Here is a 22,146-nt window from a genome sequence, read left to right on the forward strand (position 1 = left end):
AAAACACAATGCTTAAAAGTATGAGAGGGAAACACTTGCAAAAAGTATTTCATGGCAATGAAAAGGTATTAAAACACTCAATAAAAACACAAATAGTAAGTATTCAGCTCTTTTAACTGATGTGCGCATGTGTTGGACGTCTTGCCGTGTCGGCGTCTAAGGAATTGCAGAACACCGGTAGTGTTCGTCTAGGGACAGTGACAAACTCATCTCGCCATCACCCCGAGCATCCATTGCACGCATAAAACATGGCGCCCTCTGCAGGTCAAAACATGTAAATATTATAGCTTTTTAAAATCAACGTCAATATTTGATGTGTTTCTAATAACATATTTCAGTAAAATTTTGTGACTTATTAGAGCCTACGAGTCTTTAAATCCGAGGTTCCCTTTAAAAATACCTTAAAATAGTTTGACTGCTAAATAAGCCAGCATAAAACCATAGTAGGGTGAAATCTTTATTATACGGCTGTACTTGTTGAAGAGGCTATTTCCTTTTTTTCCTCCATTGTTCTTCTAACTTGTCCCTGCCAACTGGGAGGTATGTCAAAAGCTTGCAATGTAAAATGACCTTGCCTGCTGTTGAACCTATTATGCACAATTTGACCAGAAGTACCATTTAATGAGAGAGAAAAAAAACTGACTGTGTGAAGGAACCCACCCTGACATCTTGTGGAAACACTGGAAACTGTTGCATTTCTCCACTTCCTTCCCCAATTGAAGTCCTCACAGCCGAATGTCCCAATACTAGTGCAACCTTGAATTTATTTAAGCTAATCCAAGAGTTTTCGTTCATATTTTTTTCTCTCCGTGGTAATCAAATGGCTGCGTTCAAGCGCAAAGTGTGGGCGGGGAAGGCACACAGCTGTGTGTCATGACATGACTGGCGGCACACCTGAGGCTCGTTTGGAGACGTAAAAAAAAAATTTTTTTTTTTAAAAAAGGGCTGGAACCATTCACTCATTCTCTACTCCCACATTGGGATCTGGGTATTTTTATATGGCATCCCAATTAAGAGTGACATACCTGGTGATGCTTTTCATTCACGAAAATGCAGAAATATTAGATGTTCTTTGCAGAGGATAAAGAATATATGCATTGTTCATCATGTATCTCTCTCCAAGTGTCACTGCTCTGTGTTCAAACATGTTGCAACACCAACACCATTTTTTAGCCCGTCGATAGTGTTTAGCATTGAGTTTTAAGCATAGTGCTAAATGCATTTTCCTATTACACAATGTGTAATTGCCTTTCTGCAATCTTGGCCAATTGTTAAAAAATCGCTGCTAGGTGTGAAGTGTGTTCTCTGCCACCATTCAGCGCTCACATCCCAAGTTTTTACTTGCAAGTCAAAGCAGGACATAAATATTGAAATCAGAGCACTCAAGGAACTAATGCAAGGGTGTCCAAACTACAGTCCGAGGGTCAACTGTGGTCAGCTACCCATTTTTTTATTGGCCTAAAACAAATGATGAAATATCATTGAATATGGTCCTAACAAGAAGCTAAAATTCAGCCTACAATCTGTTGCACTTCTCGAATTTAACACTAGATCGAGCTCGTCATTTAAACAGTGCCTCTCCATTCGTTCAGAGGTCAAAACCTGACATGTTGGATTTGATAAGATAATTATTAAATGTTTTTTTAAATATTTGGTTTTCCAATGAAGGCTCACAATAAAGGATTGATTGCTACAATAGTATGTTTCATGATTGATTGCATTAAACGGACATTTTAGTGATTGATAGCTATAGACGTGTTTGAATCTGCCTTGTCATTCTGACCGGTTTAAACCGGCCCAGGTTCCACAGGTCAACTTCAAGGGACGAGCCACAGACATTGAGTTTCAAACTGTCTAGGACATTTAAGAACTCATATTGCTGCAATTTATTACTTGTCAAATGCTATTACTTCATGAAATGTATTTGATGTGATAGTATTGAGATTTTTATTATATAATTGCTCTCATCAATAGCTGCTTGCTTACATTGCCTGGACATCGGGGACAGTGCCTCTGGATTGGCAGACCGGGGTGGTGGTCCCCCTTTTTAACAAGGGGGACCGGAGGGTCTGTTCCAATTATAGAGAGATCACACTCCTCAGCCTCCCCGGTAAAGTCTATTCAGGGGTACTGGAGAGGAGGATCTGTCGGGAAGTCGAATCTCGGATTCAGGGGGAGCAGTGTGGTTTTCGTCCCGGCTGGACCAGCTCTACACCCTCGGCAGGATCCTCGAGGGTGCATGGGAGTTCGCCCAACCAGTCTACATGTGTTTTGTGGATCTGGAGAAGGCGTTCGACCGTGTGCCTCGGGGAGTCCTGTGGTGGGTGCTCTGAGAGTACTGGGTACCGAGCCCCTTGGTAAGGACTGTTCGGTCCCTGTACGACCGGTGTCAGAGTTTGGTCCGTATTGCCGGCAGTAAGTCGAATTCGTTCCCAGTGAGGGTTGGACTCCGTCAAGGCTGCCCTTTGTCACCGATTCTGTTCATAATTTTTATGGACAGAATTTCTAGGCGCAGCCGAAGCGTTGAGGGGTTCCGGTTTGGTGACCTCAGCATTGCATCTCTGCTTTTTGCAGATGATGTGGTGCTTTTGGCTTCATCAGGCCATGACCTCCAACTCTCACTGGAGCGGTTCGCAGGTGAGTGTGAAGCGGTTGGGATGAAGTTCAGCACCTCCAAATCCGAGACCATGTTCCTCAGTCGGAAAAGGGTGGAGTGCCCTTTCTGGGATGAGATCCTGCCCCAAGTGGAGGAGTTCAAGTACCTTAGGGTCTTGTTCACAAGTGAGAGTAGGAGGGAGCGGGAGATTGACAGGCGGATCGGTTCAGCGTCCACAGTAATGCGGACTCTGCACCGGTCCATAGTGGTGAAGAAGGAGCTGAGCAGGAAGGCAAAGCTCTCGATTTACCAGTCGATCTACGTTCCTACCCTCACCTATGGTCACGAGCTGTGGGTCGTGACCGAAAGAACAAGATCCCGGATAAAAGCGGCCGAAATGAGTTTTCTGCACAGGATGTCCGGGTTCTCCCTTTGAGATCAGGGTGAGAAGCTCGGTCATCCGGGAGGGACTCGGCGTCGAGCCACTACTCCCCCGCGTTGAGAGGAGCCAGCTGAGGTGGCTTGGGTATCTGGTAGGATGCCTCCTGGACGCCTCCCTGAAGAGGTATTCTAGGCATGTCCCACCGGCGGGAGGACCCAGGGAAGACCCAGGACACGCTGGAGAGATTATGTCAATCGGCTGGCCAGGGAACGCCTTTGGATCCCGCCGGTGGAGCTGGCTGAAGTGCCTGAGGAGAGGGAAGTCTGGGCTTCCCTGCTAAAACTGCTGCCCCCGCGACCCAACCTCGGAGCAAGCGGAAGATGATGGTATGGTATGGTAATAACTGCTTGCAATGAAAAAATGCTTTTGCTGCTCGCAATGAAGAAATGCTTTGGTTATTGCGCTTACAAAGAGGGAATGTTTTGCTTGATAAAGCCTTGAAGACTCTTGCCCTACCAAGGTCAAAAGGCAACAACAAAACAGTTTTTGCTTTGCTGGAATGTGCTGACACACATGTATTAATCCCACCTATTTGCATACACAAAGCCAACCAAATTCACAGAGGTGTCGCTTTGCTCCCCATCCCTTTAGGGGGGCATCTCTCTTGTTGCTAGGGCTATCCTAAATAAAAGGTGAGGTGAAGGAGGGGCTAGTTAGAACGATGGCTGAAGCTAATTAGCTTCCTCTTTCTCCTTGCAAGCTTTTCAACCAAATTGACTGCCTTCTCTCCTTATTTTGGGTAATATTATAAATGTCTACCTAAAGATTCATATTTGAACTTGACAAGAATCACTGTAGGAAGCTGTAGAATTTATGTATTTTGTTTAACATAATACACTTTTATAAAAAAATATATATATATCTATATATATTTATATATATATTCAAAGTGATAATTGAGCTTTCTTAGGCTAGGTTCATACTACAGGTCTTAATGCACGAATCCGATTTTGTCGTGTTTTTTCCGACTCGAGTCAGGCATTAACTTGACGGTCTGAACGGGACATGTCGCATAAAGGTGGACCATTTCAAATCCGAACTGAGTCACTTTCGTATGTGGTTCAAATCCGATCTGGGCCACATTTCTGAGAACGTGACTGGCGGTCTGAACTGTCAAACTCCCAAATCTGAATTCGTGCAGCAATTACGTTAGCAAGAGGCACGGAGGACGGCAGCCATGTAGGCATCAGCGCCTAGCTTGAACTCTGCTTTTAAGCACGAAGCGGGCTTGACCACAGTCATAAAAAAATAATATAAAAGAAGGAAAGAATAAGCCTTCCAATTTTCGATTTCCATTTTGTGCGCCGAATGAGCAATATTTCATTATTTGCACACATCGCCGAGTCGGGGCATACTGACGCACCCACGTCATTTCACGCACACACGTCAAGGCTCATGCATGTGCGTGTATGCGTTCTATCAGTCCATAGAAACTTTGAATATAAGACTAAACGGGGATGATTAATGTCTGTTATTTGTGTCTTCTTTTTGGAAATCAAAATATGATCACTCTGGAATGACATACAGCTAGCATAGGGTGACCAAACGTCCTCTTTTGCCCGGACAAGTTCGACTTTCACGTAGTATCCTCGTCCTCCGGGCGGGTTTTATAAATTCATAAAAATGTCCGATTTTTATGATTTTTCACGGGACCAATTTGAAGAGAATCCCTCCGGCCGCTGGGTGGCAGCGCCTGCCTGCGATGGCATGGCTCCTAGTAGTAGGGAGGGAAGGTAGGGAAGTTCTTCTTGTTTTTGTTGGTAGTTTACCCCTATCATTAGGCATTACTGTGATCTACTGGGTTGACGATTTGGCCACACGCCTGCCCAATTGTTAATTTTTTTACGATAAATACATATATAATGGTAACTGTTGACTTCTGTCAGAGCTTTGACTGTAAAATCCCGTTTGGTGTCGCATTGTTGCGCTGCCGATGATTGTAAACTTTTATAGCAAAGTTTGATTTTTGCCTCAGCTAGCTATCAGTAAGCTAAACCGTGCAAGGCATTATGGGAAACGTAGTTTTGAACTGCTACGTTTGGAAACATTGTGTTCAATAGTTTGTCAGTTTATTTCGGTTTTTGTTTGTGTGCAATCTAGAACATTGAATGAGAATATCAATTGAATGGGAATAACAATTTGTCAAGGACAATTGTGATAGTAATTTATAAAAATGTTTAGTTGGCATATAGCCTACTGTGTGTATGTGTATTGACTGGACTACATTTCTATGGGTCTGCATTATATATATATATATATATATATATATATATATATATATATATATATATATATATATATATATATATATATATATTAGGGCTGTCAAATGATTACAATTTTTAATCGAGTTAGTTACAGCTTAAAAAATAATCGTAATTAATCGCAATTAATCGCAATTCATACCATCTATAAAATATGCCATATTTTTCTGTAAATTATTGTTGGAATGGAAAGATAAAACACAAGATGGATATATATTCAACATGCGGTACATAAGTACTGTATTTGTTTATTGTAACAATAAATCAACAAGATGGCATTAACATTCTGTTAAAGCAATCCATGGATAGAAAGACTTGTAGTTCTTAAAAGATAATGTTAGTACAAGTTATAGAAATTTTATATTAAAACCCCTCTTAATGTTTTCGTTTTAATAAAATTTGTAAATTTTTCAATCAAAAAATAAACTAGTAGCCCGCCATTGTTGATGTCAATAATTACTTACACAATGCTCATGGGTGCTGAAGCCTATAAAATCAGTCGCACCCAAGAGCCAGCAGAGGGCAGCAAAACTCCACAAAACACAATTAACAAGTGGGCATTTCACTATATTGTCATTTAAATCTCTCTGAGCGGGGCATGTGCGTTAATTGCGTCAAATATTTTAACATGATTAATTTTAAAAATTAATTACCGCCCATTAACGCGATAATTTTGACAGCCCTAATATATATATATATATATATATAATATACATTTTTTTTTTTTTTTATAAGTCATTATTTTTTTTTCAAACTGCATTTTTCCATCCAGAGTGAGGGGCACACTATAAATATATTGAAATGATATAGGCATCTTTGAGTGAACTTCGAGTAAAATTCAAGTATCTTGAGGCCGGGTTGAGTGTCCTCTATTTTGGAAATCAAAATATGGTCACCCTAAGCTAGCATGTCGCATATGTAATTGATTTTGATGCTTCTGCACATGCAGGTCTCTTTGCTGAGCGTATCTCGGACTGCGAATTAGTGCCATGCGTGATACTTGAACGGTCTCAATGGACAAAGGCAGTCTGAACCAGCACGCCAAAAAAACAGATATGGCAAAAAATCGGATTTGTGCATTAAGACCTGTAGTATGAACCTAGCCTTAGTTGTGATGTTCCTGACTTTTTTTTAGCTGTCGCTGGTCATTTTCTCTTTGTTCTGTAAAGGTTGTTTCAGTACAGTTAATGTAAATGTACATGTACATTGCAAAAAATATTATTTTGTTTCTTGTAGCCCATAACTCATTGACTGCCATTGAAATCCAAAGAAATCAAATTCATTTCAACTAGGTAGGCTGGCATTGAGTTACCATGTTTTCCTGCCATTGGCGGCCATTGTCGTCCTATCCATTTTGACAGGTAGGGCTGGCACCAATGTTCGATCGCTGCCAACCCTACCTGTCAAATGCATTGGGCATCTATCACCGTCAATGGCAGGAAATTAGTTAATAATTTTTTAAAAACTATCTTTCTTACCCGATTCTGATGTTTAACAAATAACAGTGGAAGGATTTCAAGCTGGCCCTTTCAGAGAAAAAAGGTTGGACACCCTTGCACTAATGAATTTTAGGTCCTTCTATTGAAGATTTTTCATCGGTAGTGGGTGCACCTGGAACTTATCCCACACAATAAACGCGGGTTCATTGTAAAGTGATTAGCTAGAGGCAACGAGTGAATGATGCCAGCAAATAACTTGTCATTATTACTCTTTTGTTTCTGAGTCTCTCCCAAGCCTTCCAGCATGGCAGCTAGAACAACACCTGCAGGGGCAGGGCCGCAGGGTGGGGTGGCGCCAGGAGGGTTGGGTGGTGGTTACTCAACATGGGGTGAAATTCCGTCGCAAGGGAATACGGAGCGTCCAGGAGATGGATGGGTGGCGAGGCAAAGAAAGATGGTGGGGGTGGGGGTGGAGGATTTAGAGTGAGGGGGTGGGGTGCAAAGCGTGGCAGCAGGTGGGGGAACGAGGGGAGAGGGAGAGGTGGGGGCATCAGAGAGAGGTGATGCTGGATGATGGTGTGATGGAAGGTGAAGGAGGAAGGTGGAGGGAGCAGGAGAGGACCTTGGAGTGGTAGGCACCCTTGCGGGAAGCCATGGGATAGACGAGGTCTTTTTTCTGGGTAAATATGTTCCAGAGTCTTGCCCTCATGGAGCCTCCTGGATGGATGCTCATCCTTCGCTGAGGACATGTCTGGCATTTTGTCTTTCTGACAATTCTGAGCGCTATTGCCAACCTCACAGTGAGGAGGTTTGGCCTCAAGTATGTGATGATGAGTGGCACACTCATGAGTCAAAGCCTCTGGAGGCACATGGATGATTTTAGCATCAACAGAGTCAATTGTTTGGATGTTGTCATGTGATGGACAGCACCCATCGGGTGCCACACAGTGGGGACCAAATAGACCCGTGATGTCATCAAGGTGAGGCATTTGCCTCGCATCTTTCTGATCAACTTTTTCTGTCCTGTCAGGTGAGAAGTTGCTTGGATTTGTCTCCTCACTGCTGTGTTGGGGCTCATGTTTGTTGATATCATCATCTTGAGCGGCGTATTTGTGAGTAGCATTCCCAGGAAGCATATCAATGAGTTTTTCAGCAACAGAGGAAACCTCAACATCATCGTTGTCAGTATCCTGACAAACTTTATCTGTCCTAACAGGTGAGAAGGGACTTGGATTCGTCTCCTTCGCATCTCCTTGTCTTGTGTCTATCGTGACCAAATTTCTACTCAACTCAAAGCCAACAGCAGTCCTGTTTAGTGTTTGTTTACATTTCTTCCAAGCATTTATTTCTGGACTATCTGTCCACTTCCGCTTTTCGCTACCTCTCACTTCCTGTGAAAGATCCTTGCAGACGGGTGTCGTGTTTGTGCATTCCGATCGGACGCACAGCTCGCTTTCTGTCTTTTGTGCGCCAGAGGAGCGATTATGTTCCACTGCAGTTTGACTGCGGGGGCATGCTGGGCCCCTAAAGGAAAGGGGGACGGGGCTAATCGCTCCATCCCATGCTGCTTCCGCGTGTTGAGACAGTGCGAGATGGATTTGGCGCTCGCATGCTGCGTCTCTGCGGGGGGACGAGACGCTGCTAATCGCCACCTCGCACACTCTCGCCTCCTGAGCTCTTATCTCCCTCAGATTCCCGCAGTCCTTATCTTCCTGCCCTCGCTCGTCTCCGTCTCGATGTTTGTGCTGCGGCCCCTTGTCCGTGGCGGCAGGGTCGGCCGTGATTGCGGGACAGCGTGGAGTCTTGATAGCGGGGCTAATCGGCGCGTTACATGACGCATTCCCGCAGAGGGGCTTTGTAAACGCGGGACCCCACCTGGAGGATGATTGCTGGCATTGATGCAGGCCGTCCTCCGCGTTCACCTGCTTCGAGCGATTACACCGATTCGTGGAAGGACGACTTAATAGCACGTCATTCTCTGCTACCCGTCTCTCCTCCTCCCCTGTCATTCTTTTTTCGGGGCCTGTGAGCATCCGCCGCGCTGCCAGATGACTTAATAGCCGCTTTTCCCGCCTTTCCTCTGTTCCGGTGTCCTGTCTTTTGAGCCTCACCATCTCACAGAGACCGGTTATTATCCCCTTCCTCCCTTTCTCTTTCGTCTTCATCTCATCACCTCTTTTTCTTCTACCCCTCTTTCTCACCCCTCCCCTTTTTCTTCTTTTCCTCCTTCTCAATCCAACACGGGTGGCTTTTAATGTGTCGGCATTTGGAAAAGCGCAGACTTCTTTGCCACCTTTGTCTCGGTCCGCAACTTGCAGAGGATTTCCCGCCTGTCCTCCTTCATTCTCATCCAGACTTTCATCTGGCTTCACCTCGGTGCTTCCCCCACCGCTTTCCCATTTCTGTTGGCAGCCGGCGTGTTTGATCACTGATGGCTTTCTTCTGCACCCCACCTCTCTCTGCCCGCCTGCGTGCGCTCGGAAGTCATACAGCAGCGGGTTGACGCCATAGGACAGCGAGGGCGACGTTTTGGTGTAGCGGACCATCTCCGTGGGCCACAGCAAGATGCGTTTGCCATCACGGCTGAGGACAGGGCAAAAGGGTTCCTTGGGCCGGCACAGAAGTGAATTCGATGATTGTTCTGGATTCAACTTTTTGGCTTGGTTCACTGGTCCTGATTGTTGGAGCTCAATGGGAGTGGAAGAATGAAGCTTTTGAACAAAGTCAGTTTTAGCAGAGGTTTCAAAGCAAGAACCTTGACACGCTAAAGTGGTTGGTTGTGGTGCTGAGCCCCTGCTGGTCACATAATGATCAGCTGCAGTCCCACCCTCATTGCTTGACTGCGTTCCAATTCTATTTAGAACTGTTTCTAGAATTCCAATCGTACTACCAACACCATTTTGGGCAACTTCAGTCCTACGCCTGTCTTGGTCTTGGACTTCTGTCCCCTTTTGATCAGTAACTTTGGCTCTTGTACCAGATCCAACCCAGCCTTCAGCTCCATTACCACTACCAACAAAGTCTTGGTGGCCTCTACCTTGATCTTGGACTCGAGTGCCACATCTCACAACAATTTGCTTCCGTCCCTCACTTTGACTATTACTTTGAGCTCCAGTCTTGAGTCTACCATAGTTATGGATGGCTCTTTTCTCAGGTCCACGGCTAACTACAGCCTCAGCTCCATTTCGTATGACAGTTGGACATATTAGTTGGGCATCAGTCCTAATTTCACCATTATCTTGGGTGTCTTCAGTGCTTGTCAAAGTTTGACTATAGCCCTGGGCTCTGGTATTACCTCTGATAGTGATTTGGGCTTTAGGCGCACGGTAGCAATCATCATGAGCAGCAGTTCTACTACCTTCTTTATCTTCATACCCAGGTCCTTTTGTACCAGTTGTATGTGTTCCAATAACTATGGGTTCACTTTGACCACTGTTAAGAACCCCACCCCTAACATTGACTTGGTCTACTGTCCCAGTTCGACTAGTTACTTGGACTCCAGTCAGCCTACCACCTGTAAATTGCACCTCAGTTCCAGATCCACCACTAAATTTGGCGCCAAGGCCACATTTCCCTCCGCCTTGGGCTCCTATCCAACCTCCACCAGTGATTACTGCTCCACTCTTACATCCACCCGTGTCTTGGGCTACTGTCCCACCTCCCACGTGGACTTGGGCTCTGGTCCCATCGTGGCGGTTACATAAAGACAAGGTGGCTTTCATATTTTCATCCAGATCGCTGGCCAAAGCATGGACACAAGGTGTGGCTGACAACTGCGGTGCGACTTTGGCATCCACTTTTTGTGTTGTCTTTTTGCCGTCTCGTGAGCTCCGCCCCGCTTGTATAAAGATGGCAGCCGACTGGTGGAGGAGAACGCAGCTCCTCTTAGGCAGTGAGAAGCAAACCGGGCGCCCTCTGCTGGTGAGGGAGGTTTTGTTTTCGTTGTTTGCGGGGATTTTGTTGGACCTAATGGTGTCACTTAAGAAACTTGTGGCCCAGGGGAGCTTGTTAAAGGCGCCGCTTTGGCTCGCATCACTATTTTTGCTGGTGATGTCATCTGATGTAATGGCTTTGGCATCAAGTTGCTGGTATGGCCACCGTGTGTCACTCAGGAGTCGGCTTCCCAGTGCGGTGTCCAGAGGAAGGAGCAGCGAGCTTTGAGGATCTAGGAGGAAAAAGAAGAACATGGAGGATTACAAGACAGCTTACATTTACATGTATAAAAAGGCAGAATTATTCCTACAAAAAGGATGGAATGATTTCGAGCCTGTTATGCAGGGATTTGGCAATCTGGCTGTTGGGCATCACTTTTGTTGTTCATCACACATCACAATGTGATTTATGAGCGTGGGACGCACTCAAGGAGAAATAAGCGCGCTGATGAATGTGAGGCTTACTTAAAAGTGCCTTTTCTTTTCTCGTGTAATATCCATTTCTGTAGATCCGTTTTGTAGTGCCGCCAGCGAGCTGCCAGGCATTTATTTGACGATCTCAGGATTTATGGACTTGCGAAGGGACGCGCTTAAAATACACTAGTCATTTAGGGACGAGGATGCTACATTAAATGGGAAAATTGTTAAAAAAAATGCTTCCTCCCCCTACATCTCCTGTTCTTTCTCCTAAAGCCTAAACCTCATCTTCTTGCCTCCCCGTCTCCTTGTTTTACTGGTCTTCTGCCTATACCTCCTATTCTAGCTAAGCCTTCTACTCCCCCAAAGTGTCTTATTTGCTCAACCTCCTCCTCACCCTAAATCTTTTCCCAAGCATCTTCTAAACATCCTCCTGTTCGCCCTCGTAAATTATCATGTTTAAACTCCATTTGCCATCTCTTAAGAAAATGGGAACAACTTTGGTGAACATTTCTGAATATTCATGTGCAAGTGACATGGGATATTATCATGTTTAAAACTCCATTTTCCATCACTTAAGAAAATGGGAACAACTTTGGTGAACATTTCTGAATATTCATGTGCCAGTTATGCGTGATAAATCATTTGGCATTTCTTTAGAACACCCACTGATGATACACTTCATTTGTTTTATTTTATTTTTTTACCCACACAACAGGATGAAAAGAATTCCTTCTAAATGTTAGGTTTTGTGTTGGTTCCCTCCTACTGTGTTCCTGTGATTGCCCATTGATTTCATCTGTTGTGCCTGCTCCTAGTGTATTCTCCAACCTGCGTCCTTCCGTGTCAACCACCTGTTCCTCGGTTGTCTCGTTACCCCTTGTCTGTATGCGTATATAAGCTCCCAGTTTCTTTTCACTCCTTGTTGTGTCATTGTCAATGTCAATGTGCATGTTCACGTCGGTTTCAATTCTTGCCCGTTTCTACGTCGTAGCCCTCGTGTTCCTCAGCCTTACTAAGTCTTTTTATACCAGTCTTTTGTTAGTACCCTGACTTTTGTTTAGCAGTTGTTGGATTCCCCGGTCATTTTGTTTGTACTTTGTATTTTGTTGGCTTTAATTAAATACTTTTTGCACGGTCTATCTGCCTCGTTGCCCTTTTCCTGCGTTTGGGTCCATACCACCTGCCTGCTTGCAAATCCTGACACTAAAATTCTATCAAAACAACCTCACTGAACACTTGTGATACACCATTTAACGGTATGCAATGTCACATTGTTTTAATCGGTTTCTCATTTTGTGACTACTTCAAATTCAGATCACTATTAGTCCCTCGTGGTATAAAACAAATTCAACGTTAGTGTTTGCTAGTTGTTAGTGGCAAGGAAACGTTCCACAACAAACTTAAGTCAAGAGTGTGACAGGAAGTTTCCTCAATTGATTCCTGGCTGTTTAATCCATGATAGAATTTAAGATGCCAGGAGCAAATCAGGGGCCTCCGCATCTTCTTTTTCATGGAGAATCTTCGATATGATTCTCAAACTTTAACACCGTGTCCCACATGAGATTGCACAGGTACATTTTTTTGGCACTACATCTGTGTAGGATGCCTGCTTCTCATTCCTCGCTCATTTGGGAAAATTCTCTTGTAGGAGTTTGTCAATATAGGAGACTTGAAATTCAACCAAAATGCACTTGCGTGGGCTCTTCCTATGTACTCTGGCTTTCTCCCACATTCTCAAAACATGAATATTAAATACAAAGCATGCTGAAGACATCAAATTGTACACAGGTGTGAATATGTGTAAGAAAGGTTTTCAGTCCCTGCTGGCTAGCCCTAAATCGGGTTTTTGTTTGCACTTGTTTTCAAATCAATCAGTTTTCAACAAATTTAAAGCGTCTGAGTTGACCAACCATTTCTCATAATCGAAATGCGTTAACATTACAGAAGCACATCCTACAGTGCTGGCCAAAAGTATTGGCACCCCTGCAATTCTGTCGATAATGCTCAATTTATCCCAGAAAATGATTGCAATTACAAATGCTTTGGTAGTAATATCTTCATTTATTTCACCTGCAATTAAAAAAAAAAAAAAAAAAAAAAAAACAGAATGAAAAATTTTTTAAAAATCATTATCATTTTACACAGAACTCTAAAAATGGGCCGGACAAAAGTATTGGCACCCTTTGAAAAATCATGTGATGCTTCTTTAATTTGTCTAATCAACAGCACCTGTGGCACATAATAGGTGGTGGCAATAACTAAATCACACTTGCAGCCAGTTAAAATGGATTAAAGTTGACTCAACCTCTGCCCTGTGTCCTTGTGTGTACCACGTTGAGCATGGAGAAAAGAAAGAAGACCAAAGAACTGTCTGAGGACTTGAGAAGCAAAATTGTGAGGAACATGGGAAATCTCAAGGCTACAAGTCCATCTCCAAAGACCTGAACATTCCTGTGTCTACCGTGCGCAGTGTCATCAATAAGTGTAAAGCCCATGGCACTGTGGCTAACCACCCTAGATGTGGACGGAAAAGAAAAATTGACCAGAGATTTCAACGAAAGATTGTGCGGATAGTGGATAAAGAACCAACATCCAAACCAGTTCAAGGTGTCCTGCAGTCCGAGGGTCACAACAGTATCAACTCGTACTATCTGTTGGCGTCTGAATAAAACAGACTCTATGGTAGGATACCCAAGAAGACCCCACTTCTGACACAGAGCCATAAAAAAGCTAGACTGGAGTTTGCCAATACGTACCTGATTCTCTTTCGACTCTCGGGCTCTTGCGAAATACTAGTGTGAAATAAATTAGCTTCAAGTTGCTTCAATTTCTCACAACATACAGTGGGGCAAATAAGTATTTAGTCAACCACCAATTGTGCAAGTTCTCCTACTTGAAAAGATTAGAGAGGCCTGTAATTGTCAACATGGGTAAACCTCAACCATGAGAGACAGAATGTGGAAGGAAAAAAAACAGAAAATCACATTGTTTGATTTTTAAAGAATTTATTTTCAAATCATGGTGGAAAATAATTATTTGGTCAATACCAAAAGTTCATCTCAATACTTTGTTATGTACCCTTTGTTGGCAATAACGGAGGCCAAATGTTTTCTGTAACTTTTCACTCTTCGCTTTGTGTAAAGAAATCAACTGTGGGAGCAATTATTAGAAAATGGAAGACATACAAGAGCACTGATAATCTCCCTCGATCTGGGGCTGCATGCAAGATCTCACCCCGTGGCGTCAAAATGATAACAAGAGCGGTGAACAAAAATCCCAGAACCACACGGGGGGAACCTAGTGAATGACCTACAGAGAGCTGGGACCACAGTAACAAAGGCTAATATCAGTAACACAATGCGCCACCTGGGACTCAAATTCTGCACTGCCAGACGTGTCCCCCTGCTGAAGCCAGTATACCTCCAGGCCCGTCTTCGCTAGAGAGCATTTGGATGATCCAGAAGAGGACTGGGAGAATGTGATATGGTCAGATGAAACCAAAATAGAACTTTTTGGTAGAAACACAGATTCTCTTGTTTGGAGGAAAAAGAATACTGAATTGCATCCGAAGAACACCATACCCACTGCGAAGCATGGGGGTGGAAACATCATGCTTTGGGGCTGTTTTTCTGCAAAGGGACCAGGACGACTGATCTGTGTAAAGGAAAAAATGAACGGGGCCATGTATTGAGAGATTTTGAGTGAAAATCTTCCATCAGCAAGGGCATTGAAGATGAGACGTAGCTGGGTCTTGTCAGTTGTTGCATATTTTAGTGAAGAAATAGTTCAATTTCCACCTATCCTTGAAGCGTCGGCCGTGACAGTCAACTTTCTTTTTTTTGTTGTTGATTGTCATCATTTTAGAAAATTGGGAGTAAAGGGTCACATGCGGTAATGTTGCTTAGAGTGCTGCTGCCTTTTAGTGGGTAAATGAGGAGCAGCATTTAGTGTGTAAGCTACTTCATATGCTGGTAGCAGTACTGCTGACCAATTTATTAAGTCTGTGTGCGGGCCAGACGTTATTGATTTTAGGACAGAGGCTGGGGCCGGATGAAATTTGACCAGGGCCGCATTTGGCCCCCGGGCCGGACTTTGGACATATCTGTGTTACACCGATGTCGCCTGAACTTGTCCAAGTATTGCAGAGTAAAATGGGAGGCTTTTTGGAACCTTGAGTTGTGATTCATCGATAGTGACGAAGCCGCCATCAAGTTTTTAAGCGACTCGAGTGGACAAAATACTCTTACCTCTTCCCAGTGCTCTGATGCCTTCGCTGCCATTGTTGTCGGCACGTGCGTCACTCCATTTCTCCATCGCACTCACCGGCTCCACGGCCACAGTAGTGGAGCGGAACATGGGGCCGGAACCCGGAGCGCTGGTAGAGGGGAGGGGAAGGATAAGGATGAGGAAGAGAGCAAAAGCTGGAAATCAATTTGGTCACGCTTGGCTCTTCTCTCGCTCTACAGAGTCGGCAGTGCATCTTTGCAGAGCAGTGCCGAAACATGACTTGCTTTTTCTTTTAATGAGACATGACTTTCTCAATGCTGCACAGTTCAGTAGAGGTTAGCATAAAGGTCTCGCGCATTTGAGGTTCACGTTTTGAATTTTGACTTTCGCTAAATTGGTTTTGTTCAAGACTTTCAACTGTCCATAGCTGTGTACAGTATGTGAGGATGATGATTGTTTGTCCATATGTGCCTTCCAATCTTAGCCAGTGCACCCTTAATGATCTTGTTCTGCGGCACAAGAAGTGTTGATGGCGTATTCCGCAAAACTGCTTTGAAATTCTCGCCTTCATGCATGGATTTCAAGAGTTTGATGTGGTCCTGAGGGACTACTTCCTGGCAGAGGCTGGAGTTCTTGTTGCGTGGGCGCGCTCCGGTTGTGACTCGCGGCTTGAAAAGGGGTGGGTTGCGTTTATGTGCGCTCTGAAAACTCACACCGGGTCCTCTGTTGCACAGCCACTGTTCGTGTTCGTGTTCGTGTGGCGGTGCATTTTTGTCACATTCCCTCTCCTGCTTATACTGTATTGCAGTGGTCTCCAACCCTGTCCTCAAACGCCTGCTGTGGGTCGTGCTTTTTGTTCCTGCCGATCCAGCACAGATAGTTGAACCAATGAGGCGTCTGCTAAAACAAGCAGCACCTGACTGCAATCAACTGATTGCACTTGTAAAACACCAGATTAGTGAAAATGTGTTGTCATTTGTCTGGTTGGAATGAAATCCTGCAACCACAGCGGGCCTTGAAGACCGGGTTGGAGACCACGGCTGTATTGGACTGCTAAAGGATATTTCACCAAGCCACAGTGTGGATAAGAGAATAGGACTGACAAACTTTGGTTTTCACGTAAAAAAAAGTTTTAAACACGTATATTTTTAAGCAATAATATTACTGCCACACTGGAACTGAAAATGTTCAGCGTCACATAGTAACATGATTACTTTCATGTTAAAGAGGCATTACAGTGGGGCAAATAAGTATTTAGTCAACCACTAATTGTGCAAGTTCTCCCACTTGAAAATATTAGAGAGGCCTGTAATTGTCAACATGGTTAGACCTCAACCATGAGAGACAGAATGTGGGAAAAAAAACAGAAAATCACATTTTTTGATTTTTAAATAATTTATTTGCAAATCATGGTGGAAAATAAGTATTTGGTCAATACCAAAAGTTCATCTCAATACTTTGTTATGTACCCTTTGTTGGCAATAACAGAGACCAAATGTTTTCTGTAACTCTTCACAAGCTGGTATTTTGGCCCATTCCTCCATGCACATCTCCTCTAGAGCAGTGATGTTTTGGGGCTGTCATTGGGCAACACGGACTTTCAACTCCCTCCACAGAGTTTCTATGGGGTTGAGACCTGGAGACTGGCTAGGCCACTCCAGGACCTTGAAATGCTTCTTATGAAGTCTTTTGTCGCCCCGGCTGTGTGTTTGGGATCATTGTCATGCTGAAAGACCCAGCCACGTCTCATCTTCAATGCCCTTGCTGATGGAAGGAGATTTTCACTCAAAATCTCTCGATAAATGGCCCCATTCATTCTTTCCTTTACACAGATCAGTCGTCCTGGTCCCTTTGCAGAAAAACAGCCCCAAAGCATGATGTTTCCGCCCCCATGCTTCACAGTGGGTATGGTGCAATTCAGTATTCTTTTTCCTCCAAACAAGAGAACCTGTGTTTATACCAAAAAGTTCTATTTTGGTTTCATCTGACCATAACACATTCTCCCAGTCCTCTTCTGAATCATCCAAATGCTCTCTAGCGAACCGCAGACGGGCCTGGACTTGTACTTTCTTCAGCAAGGGGACACGTCTGGCAGTGCAGGATTTGAGTCCCTGGCGGCGCATTGTGTTACTGATAGTAGCTTTTGTTACTGTGGTCCCAGCTCTCTGTAGGTCATTCACTAGGTCTCCCCGTGTGGTTCTGGGATTTTTGCTCCCCGTTCTTGTTATCATTTTGACGCCACGGGGTGAGGAGGGAGTTGAAAGTCCGTGTTGCCCAACGACAGCCCCATAACATCACTGCTCTAGAGGAGATCTGCATGGAGGAATGGGCCAAAATACCAGCAACAGTGTGTGAAAAGCTTGTGAAGAGTTATAGAAAATGTTTGGCCTCCGTTATTGCCCACAAAGGGTACATAACAAAGTATTAGATGAACTTTTGGTATAGACTAAATACTTAGTTTCCACCATGATTTGCAAATAAATTCTTTAAAAATCAAACAATGTGATTTTCTGTTTTTTTTTTTTCCCCCACATTCTGTCTCTCATGGTTGAGGTTTACCCATGTTGACAATTACAGGCCTCTCTAATATTTTCAAGTGGGAGAACTCGCACAATTATTGGCTGACTAAATACTTATTTGCCCCACTGTAACTGTTTGAAGCATGAAATGGAAGGTTGGCGTAGTTGAAGTGTGTTATTTGTGGTATTTTATTTGATTGCAATCACATTTGCCAAGTTACTGTAAATCTTTCTACAAATTGTATGTTTTTAAATGGTTCATGGTGTGACGTCACACCATGCCTATATTTTTAAGTACCTGCCCTTTTTGTTCTTCCTTCAACCCCCCTTAAAGCGGGAGTGCTGAGCAGCACTGAGAAAAGCTATCTCGAGTTGGCAACTTCTTGGTTCTTCACTGAGCTGCACCAAGCATACAATATAAAAATGCAGGAAAGCAGTACCATATTTATCGGACTATAAGTCACAGTTTTTTTTTTTTTCATAATTTGGCTGGGGGTGTGACTTATACTCAGGAGCAACTTATGTGTGAAATTATTAACACATTATGATATCATTTCACATGTTATTTTGGTGTTTTGGAGTGACAACGATGGTTTGGTAAACTTGTTAGCATGTTCTTTATGCTATAGTTATCTGAATAACTCTTAATAGCTATGGCCATGTTCGCGTTCTGCCTTTGGCAATAATTGTTCAATTGTATTATTGACTTTTTTATATTGAAATGCATGCTTTTAGTTTGTGGCACTTTCACGCCCAAGTGGGGGCACACTCGCACTTGTTTACGCGAAGAACAGCGCTCACACGCGAAAGGCAGACGGACAGCTACGCAGCGTCTCTGAGCGAGTGGGCGAGAGAGAGAGAGAGAAACACAGCTACGAACCTACATTCACTGTTTGTTTGTAAATTATCCCTACAGAGGCAACGCCTGTGTGTATCATTTTTTCTGTTGTTGTTGTTGTGTGTTTTCCACCCGCGATCGGACACCTAGAACCAGTTGTGTGGTTGTTTAAACGATGTGCTAATGCTAGCGAACGCATGCTAACCGTTTGTGTCATTGCTGTAATAGCAGCTAATTATCATTTATTTATGTTGATGCTAACCTCTTTGGTATTGAGGACGAAATTGATTCAGCAAATTATACAGACGTCCAGCATCGTTATTTGGGAGTTTAGCTCGCTGTATAGCCAGGACCGAGCCGTAGCGTCCTGGTGAGGACGGTATATTCGCATTTCGATGTTCATGCATCATGTAAATTATACTGTACACTTATTCAGTATGTTGTTCTCTATATATCTGTTCTATGTGTTGGATTTTATCAAGTAAATTTCCCCCCAAAAATGCGATTTATACTCCGGTGTGAGTTTTTATGTTTTTTTCCTCTTCGCTGGCCATTTGATGGCTGGTGCGACTTATATTCAGGTGCGACTTATAGTCCAAAAAATACAGTAGTTTAAAACTAGAGTGGTAGTTCTACATACGAATTTAATTCGGTCCAGGACCTGGTTTGTAAGTCGAAATGGTCGTATGTGAAGCGGGATTTTCCCATAAGAATACATGAATACAAGAATAATTCAGTTAATTCGTTCCACAGCCCAAAAACTTATGCTAAATCCTTAAAAAATGCTGCAGGTACAATTTTTAAAAACAATTAAGGCCGTTTCAAACTAGCGACAGCCTAGTGTAAGGGGGGTCAGCGGCAACCCGTTCATTGTGTATGTGGGAGGTGACTTCTTGGCGGAAATGAGAGGTGAGCGGCCATTTTGTGCGGAACGGCAAATTTGAATGAATTTGTGCCGAGAGACAGGACCCAAAATAGAGCTTTGCTCAAATTTCAGAGCGCCGCCGCGCTGACGTCAACAACGCATCCAATAGCAGATGGGCATGCATATTTATATCTGTGTTATCAGGCTGTTACGGCAGACGAATATACGCAAACAACGGCCGACGAAACCCTGATAAATGCACTTTTTAAAAGTTTCACGAGCTCTGGGACACTCGAAAAATGACTGTCATACCACTACTTGCTAAGCTAAATGGTACCTTGATTTGCGTTTGTGTGGAAATGTAGTTCACGAACAACAATAAAAAAAACTATTCACCTTCTCACTGAAACTGGTAGAACTCTTTACACTGCTATTATAATGCCCGCTACTCCTTGAAATATGAAAAGTTGCTGTTTTCTTGTAAAACAAATAAACACATTGTAGCTTGGGACTACAGTATAGTAAATTTGCTTGCCACTTTTCACTTCCTGACAGCGTGTACATCGGGCTACATGGCTCCTCCCGTTTTACGTTTGCCTTGGACCGCTCTTCACTATGGGCTGATGCTAGTGTGAAAGGGCCGTTACACATAGCAAAACAAATGAATTATAAATACAAATCGGAATAATAACATAAATATTGAATGTAAATTTGAAAAAGTGTTTTTATTGCCACTTTAACTTACAGAGACTGATGAGGAGGAGACTGTGGGTGCATGTGGATACGGTGAGCTGTGTTCTGTCTAATTAAACCAATGCATTAAATAAGACACATATAAAACAAATAGATCATGATAAAATGAGCAATATTAAAAGCATTTTTATCGTCACCTTAACTTACTTACTTCTTAATTTCAATGGTAAGCGTCACCTTTTTCCTTTTTTCACCACCTGCACTAACCTTCTTGGGACTCATGTTGATTTCTTTCACAAGAAAATCTCCGTGCGTCCATCTTGCGGGAAAACAATGAACTTCATCGTATTTCGAGCATGTTGTCATACGTCAAGACAAATGACGAGTCAAATTTTATGTCGAACGTCGAAAGGATGGTATGTTGATGCGATCGTATGTCGAGGCACCACTGTTTACATATGCATTTGCTCTGGTTTATTACAATACTTTGTCACGTGACCAGTTCCTGTCTGTGTCACTTTTATTTCCCCCTTTGACTCCACCGCCTGCTACCGTCCGCCATCTAGCCGGACTTGGGAAGCACTTTGCTCGCTTGCTCGCCCGCAGCAGGTAGCCTCGTCGCCAGGTCCTCGTTCGACTTTTTTTGTCACCACATCTCCTCTGCAGTATGACCTCCAGCCTTGATACACCGTATGAGTGTGTTGGCATCAAGTGAATGAATATTTGCTTAAGTCCAATAAGGAATATCTAAGCATTTTGCCTCCTAATTGAAAAACAACTCTCTCCGTGCACCCGCGCACGGAACCCCGCTGAAGCGGGAGTGTCGAGAGTGAAATAGCGAAGCATGGTGTCATTGAAGAGCGATTGTAGGCTGCGACTCTGTGATGTGTCAAAAACATCTCACAGTTGCGACATCCACCAAGAGCTATTTAGAGCAAAAAGCTCAAATTTAAATATTTAATATTCAAAATTGATCAAGTCAACTTGATGAGAATTCAACTTTTGGAGAAACCCAAGCCAAGAGGACCAAAAAAGACATGCTGGGCATTTTCAACTTAAATTGTCATGCATGCTTGGTAAAAAGGCATCCAAGGTTATGAAAAATAATGTAAAAAAAAAAAAAAAAAGTGCCACATTGAGATATTTTAACATAACTTGTATTCCTCACCAGTGCTCTTCAGTTTTGTCCTCATGATGATGATGAGGATGCTCCTGCTGGAGCCTCTTTCTCAGCGACCGCTCCTCCCTGCGCTCTTCCCTTCGCCTCCTGCAGGCCAATGCCCTGTAGAACTCACGATGCTTCAGCTCCTTCAAGCGCTGAAATCCAAGCAGAATCATTCTTAGCACGACATCGCCGTAATGGTAAGCAGCACAATGTTCATCATTATCGTGATGACATCACTTTAACCCTTAATAGGCAACTTATTAAACATAATGGCTGCCATGGACAGCGCTAAGCATCCTTTTCATTTTGACTAGCAGAGGATGGCAGCTGCCACTGAAACATGCGTATTCACAGACAGTCCTCCAACTTTAAATGAATTGGTCATCTATCGTTGTCAATGGCAGGCAATTACTTAAATATGAATAGGTCGTAATCTGCAGCAACAATACGTCGACAATTAATTAATCAGCCCTATATGCTCTACACAGCTCATACATACATATAAAATCGAAAAAAGGGTTCTGAGGATTAGGGTTGGGCATTGAGCATTGATGGGATTTGGTTCTAACACGCCGATGCTCCTGGAACCGTTCGAATTTTAAAATTTCGATTCCATGTTTCGATGCCCTGGCCGCCGAGCGGAAAAAAATTGAACAACCATGGACACGGTGTGGTGGTGCTCAAAAGTTTGGCACAACTTTACAAAAATTAATGACCAGTCAGCTCAGTGCAACATTTGCAACACA

At 43.5% G+C, this 22,146-nt stretch overlaps 1 protein-coding gene across 1 annotated transcript in view; it reads right to left on the minus strand.

Moving 5' to 3' along the window:
* Positions 1-5,367: 5,367 nt before the first annotated feature.
* Positions 5,368-22,146, minus strand: part of LOC130923191 (uncharacterized) — a 117,158-nt gene continuing 100,379 nt past the window's right edge. The window contains exons 3-5 of the mRNA XM_057848707.1: positions 21,404-21,552; positions 15,341-15,468; positions 5,368-10,906 (exon numbers count right to left, since the gene is read on the minus strand). Coding sequence (XP_057704690.1) covers positions 7,053-10,906; positions 15,341-15,468; positions 21,404-21,552 — 4,131 coding nt within the window. The 3' untranslated portion in view covers positions 5,368-7,052. The remainder of the gene's footprint in view (positions 10,907-15,340; positions 15,469-21,403; positions 21,553-22,146) is intronic.

This window comes from Corythoichthys intestinalis, chromosome 10, assembly GCF_030265065.1.
Source record: "Corythoichthys intestinalis isolate RoL2023-P3 chromosome 10, ASM3026506v1, whole genome shotgun sequence".
Taxonomy (NCBI): Eukaryota; Metazoa; Chordata; class Actinopteri; order Syngnathiformes; family Syngnathidae; genus Corythoichthys; species Corythoichthys intestinalis.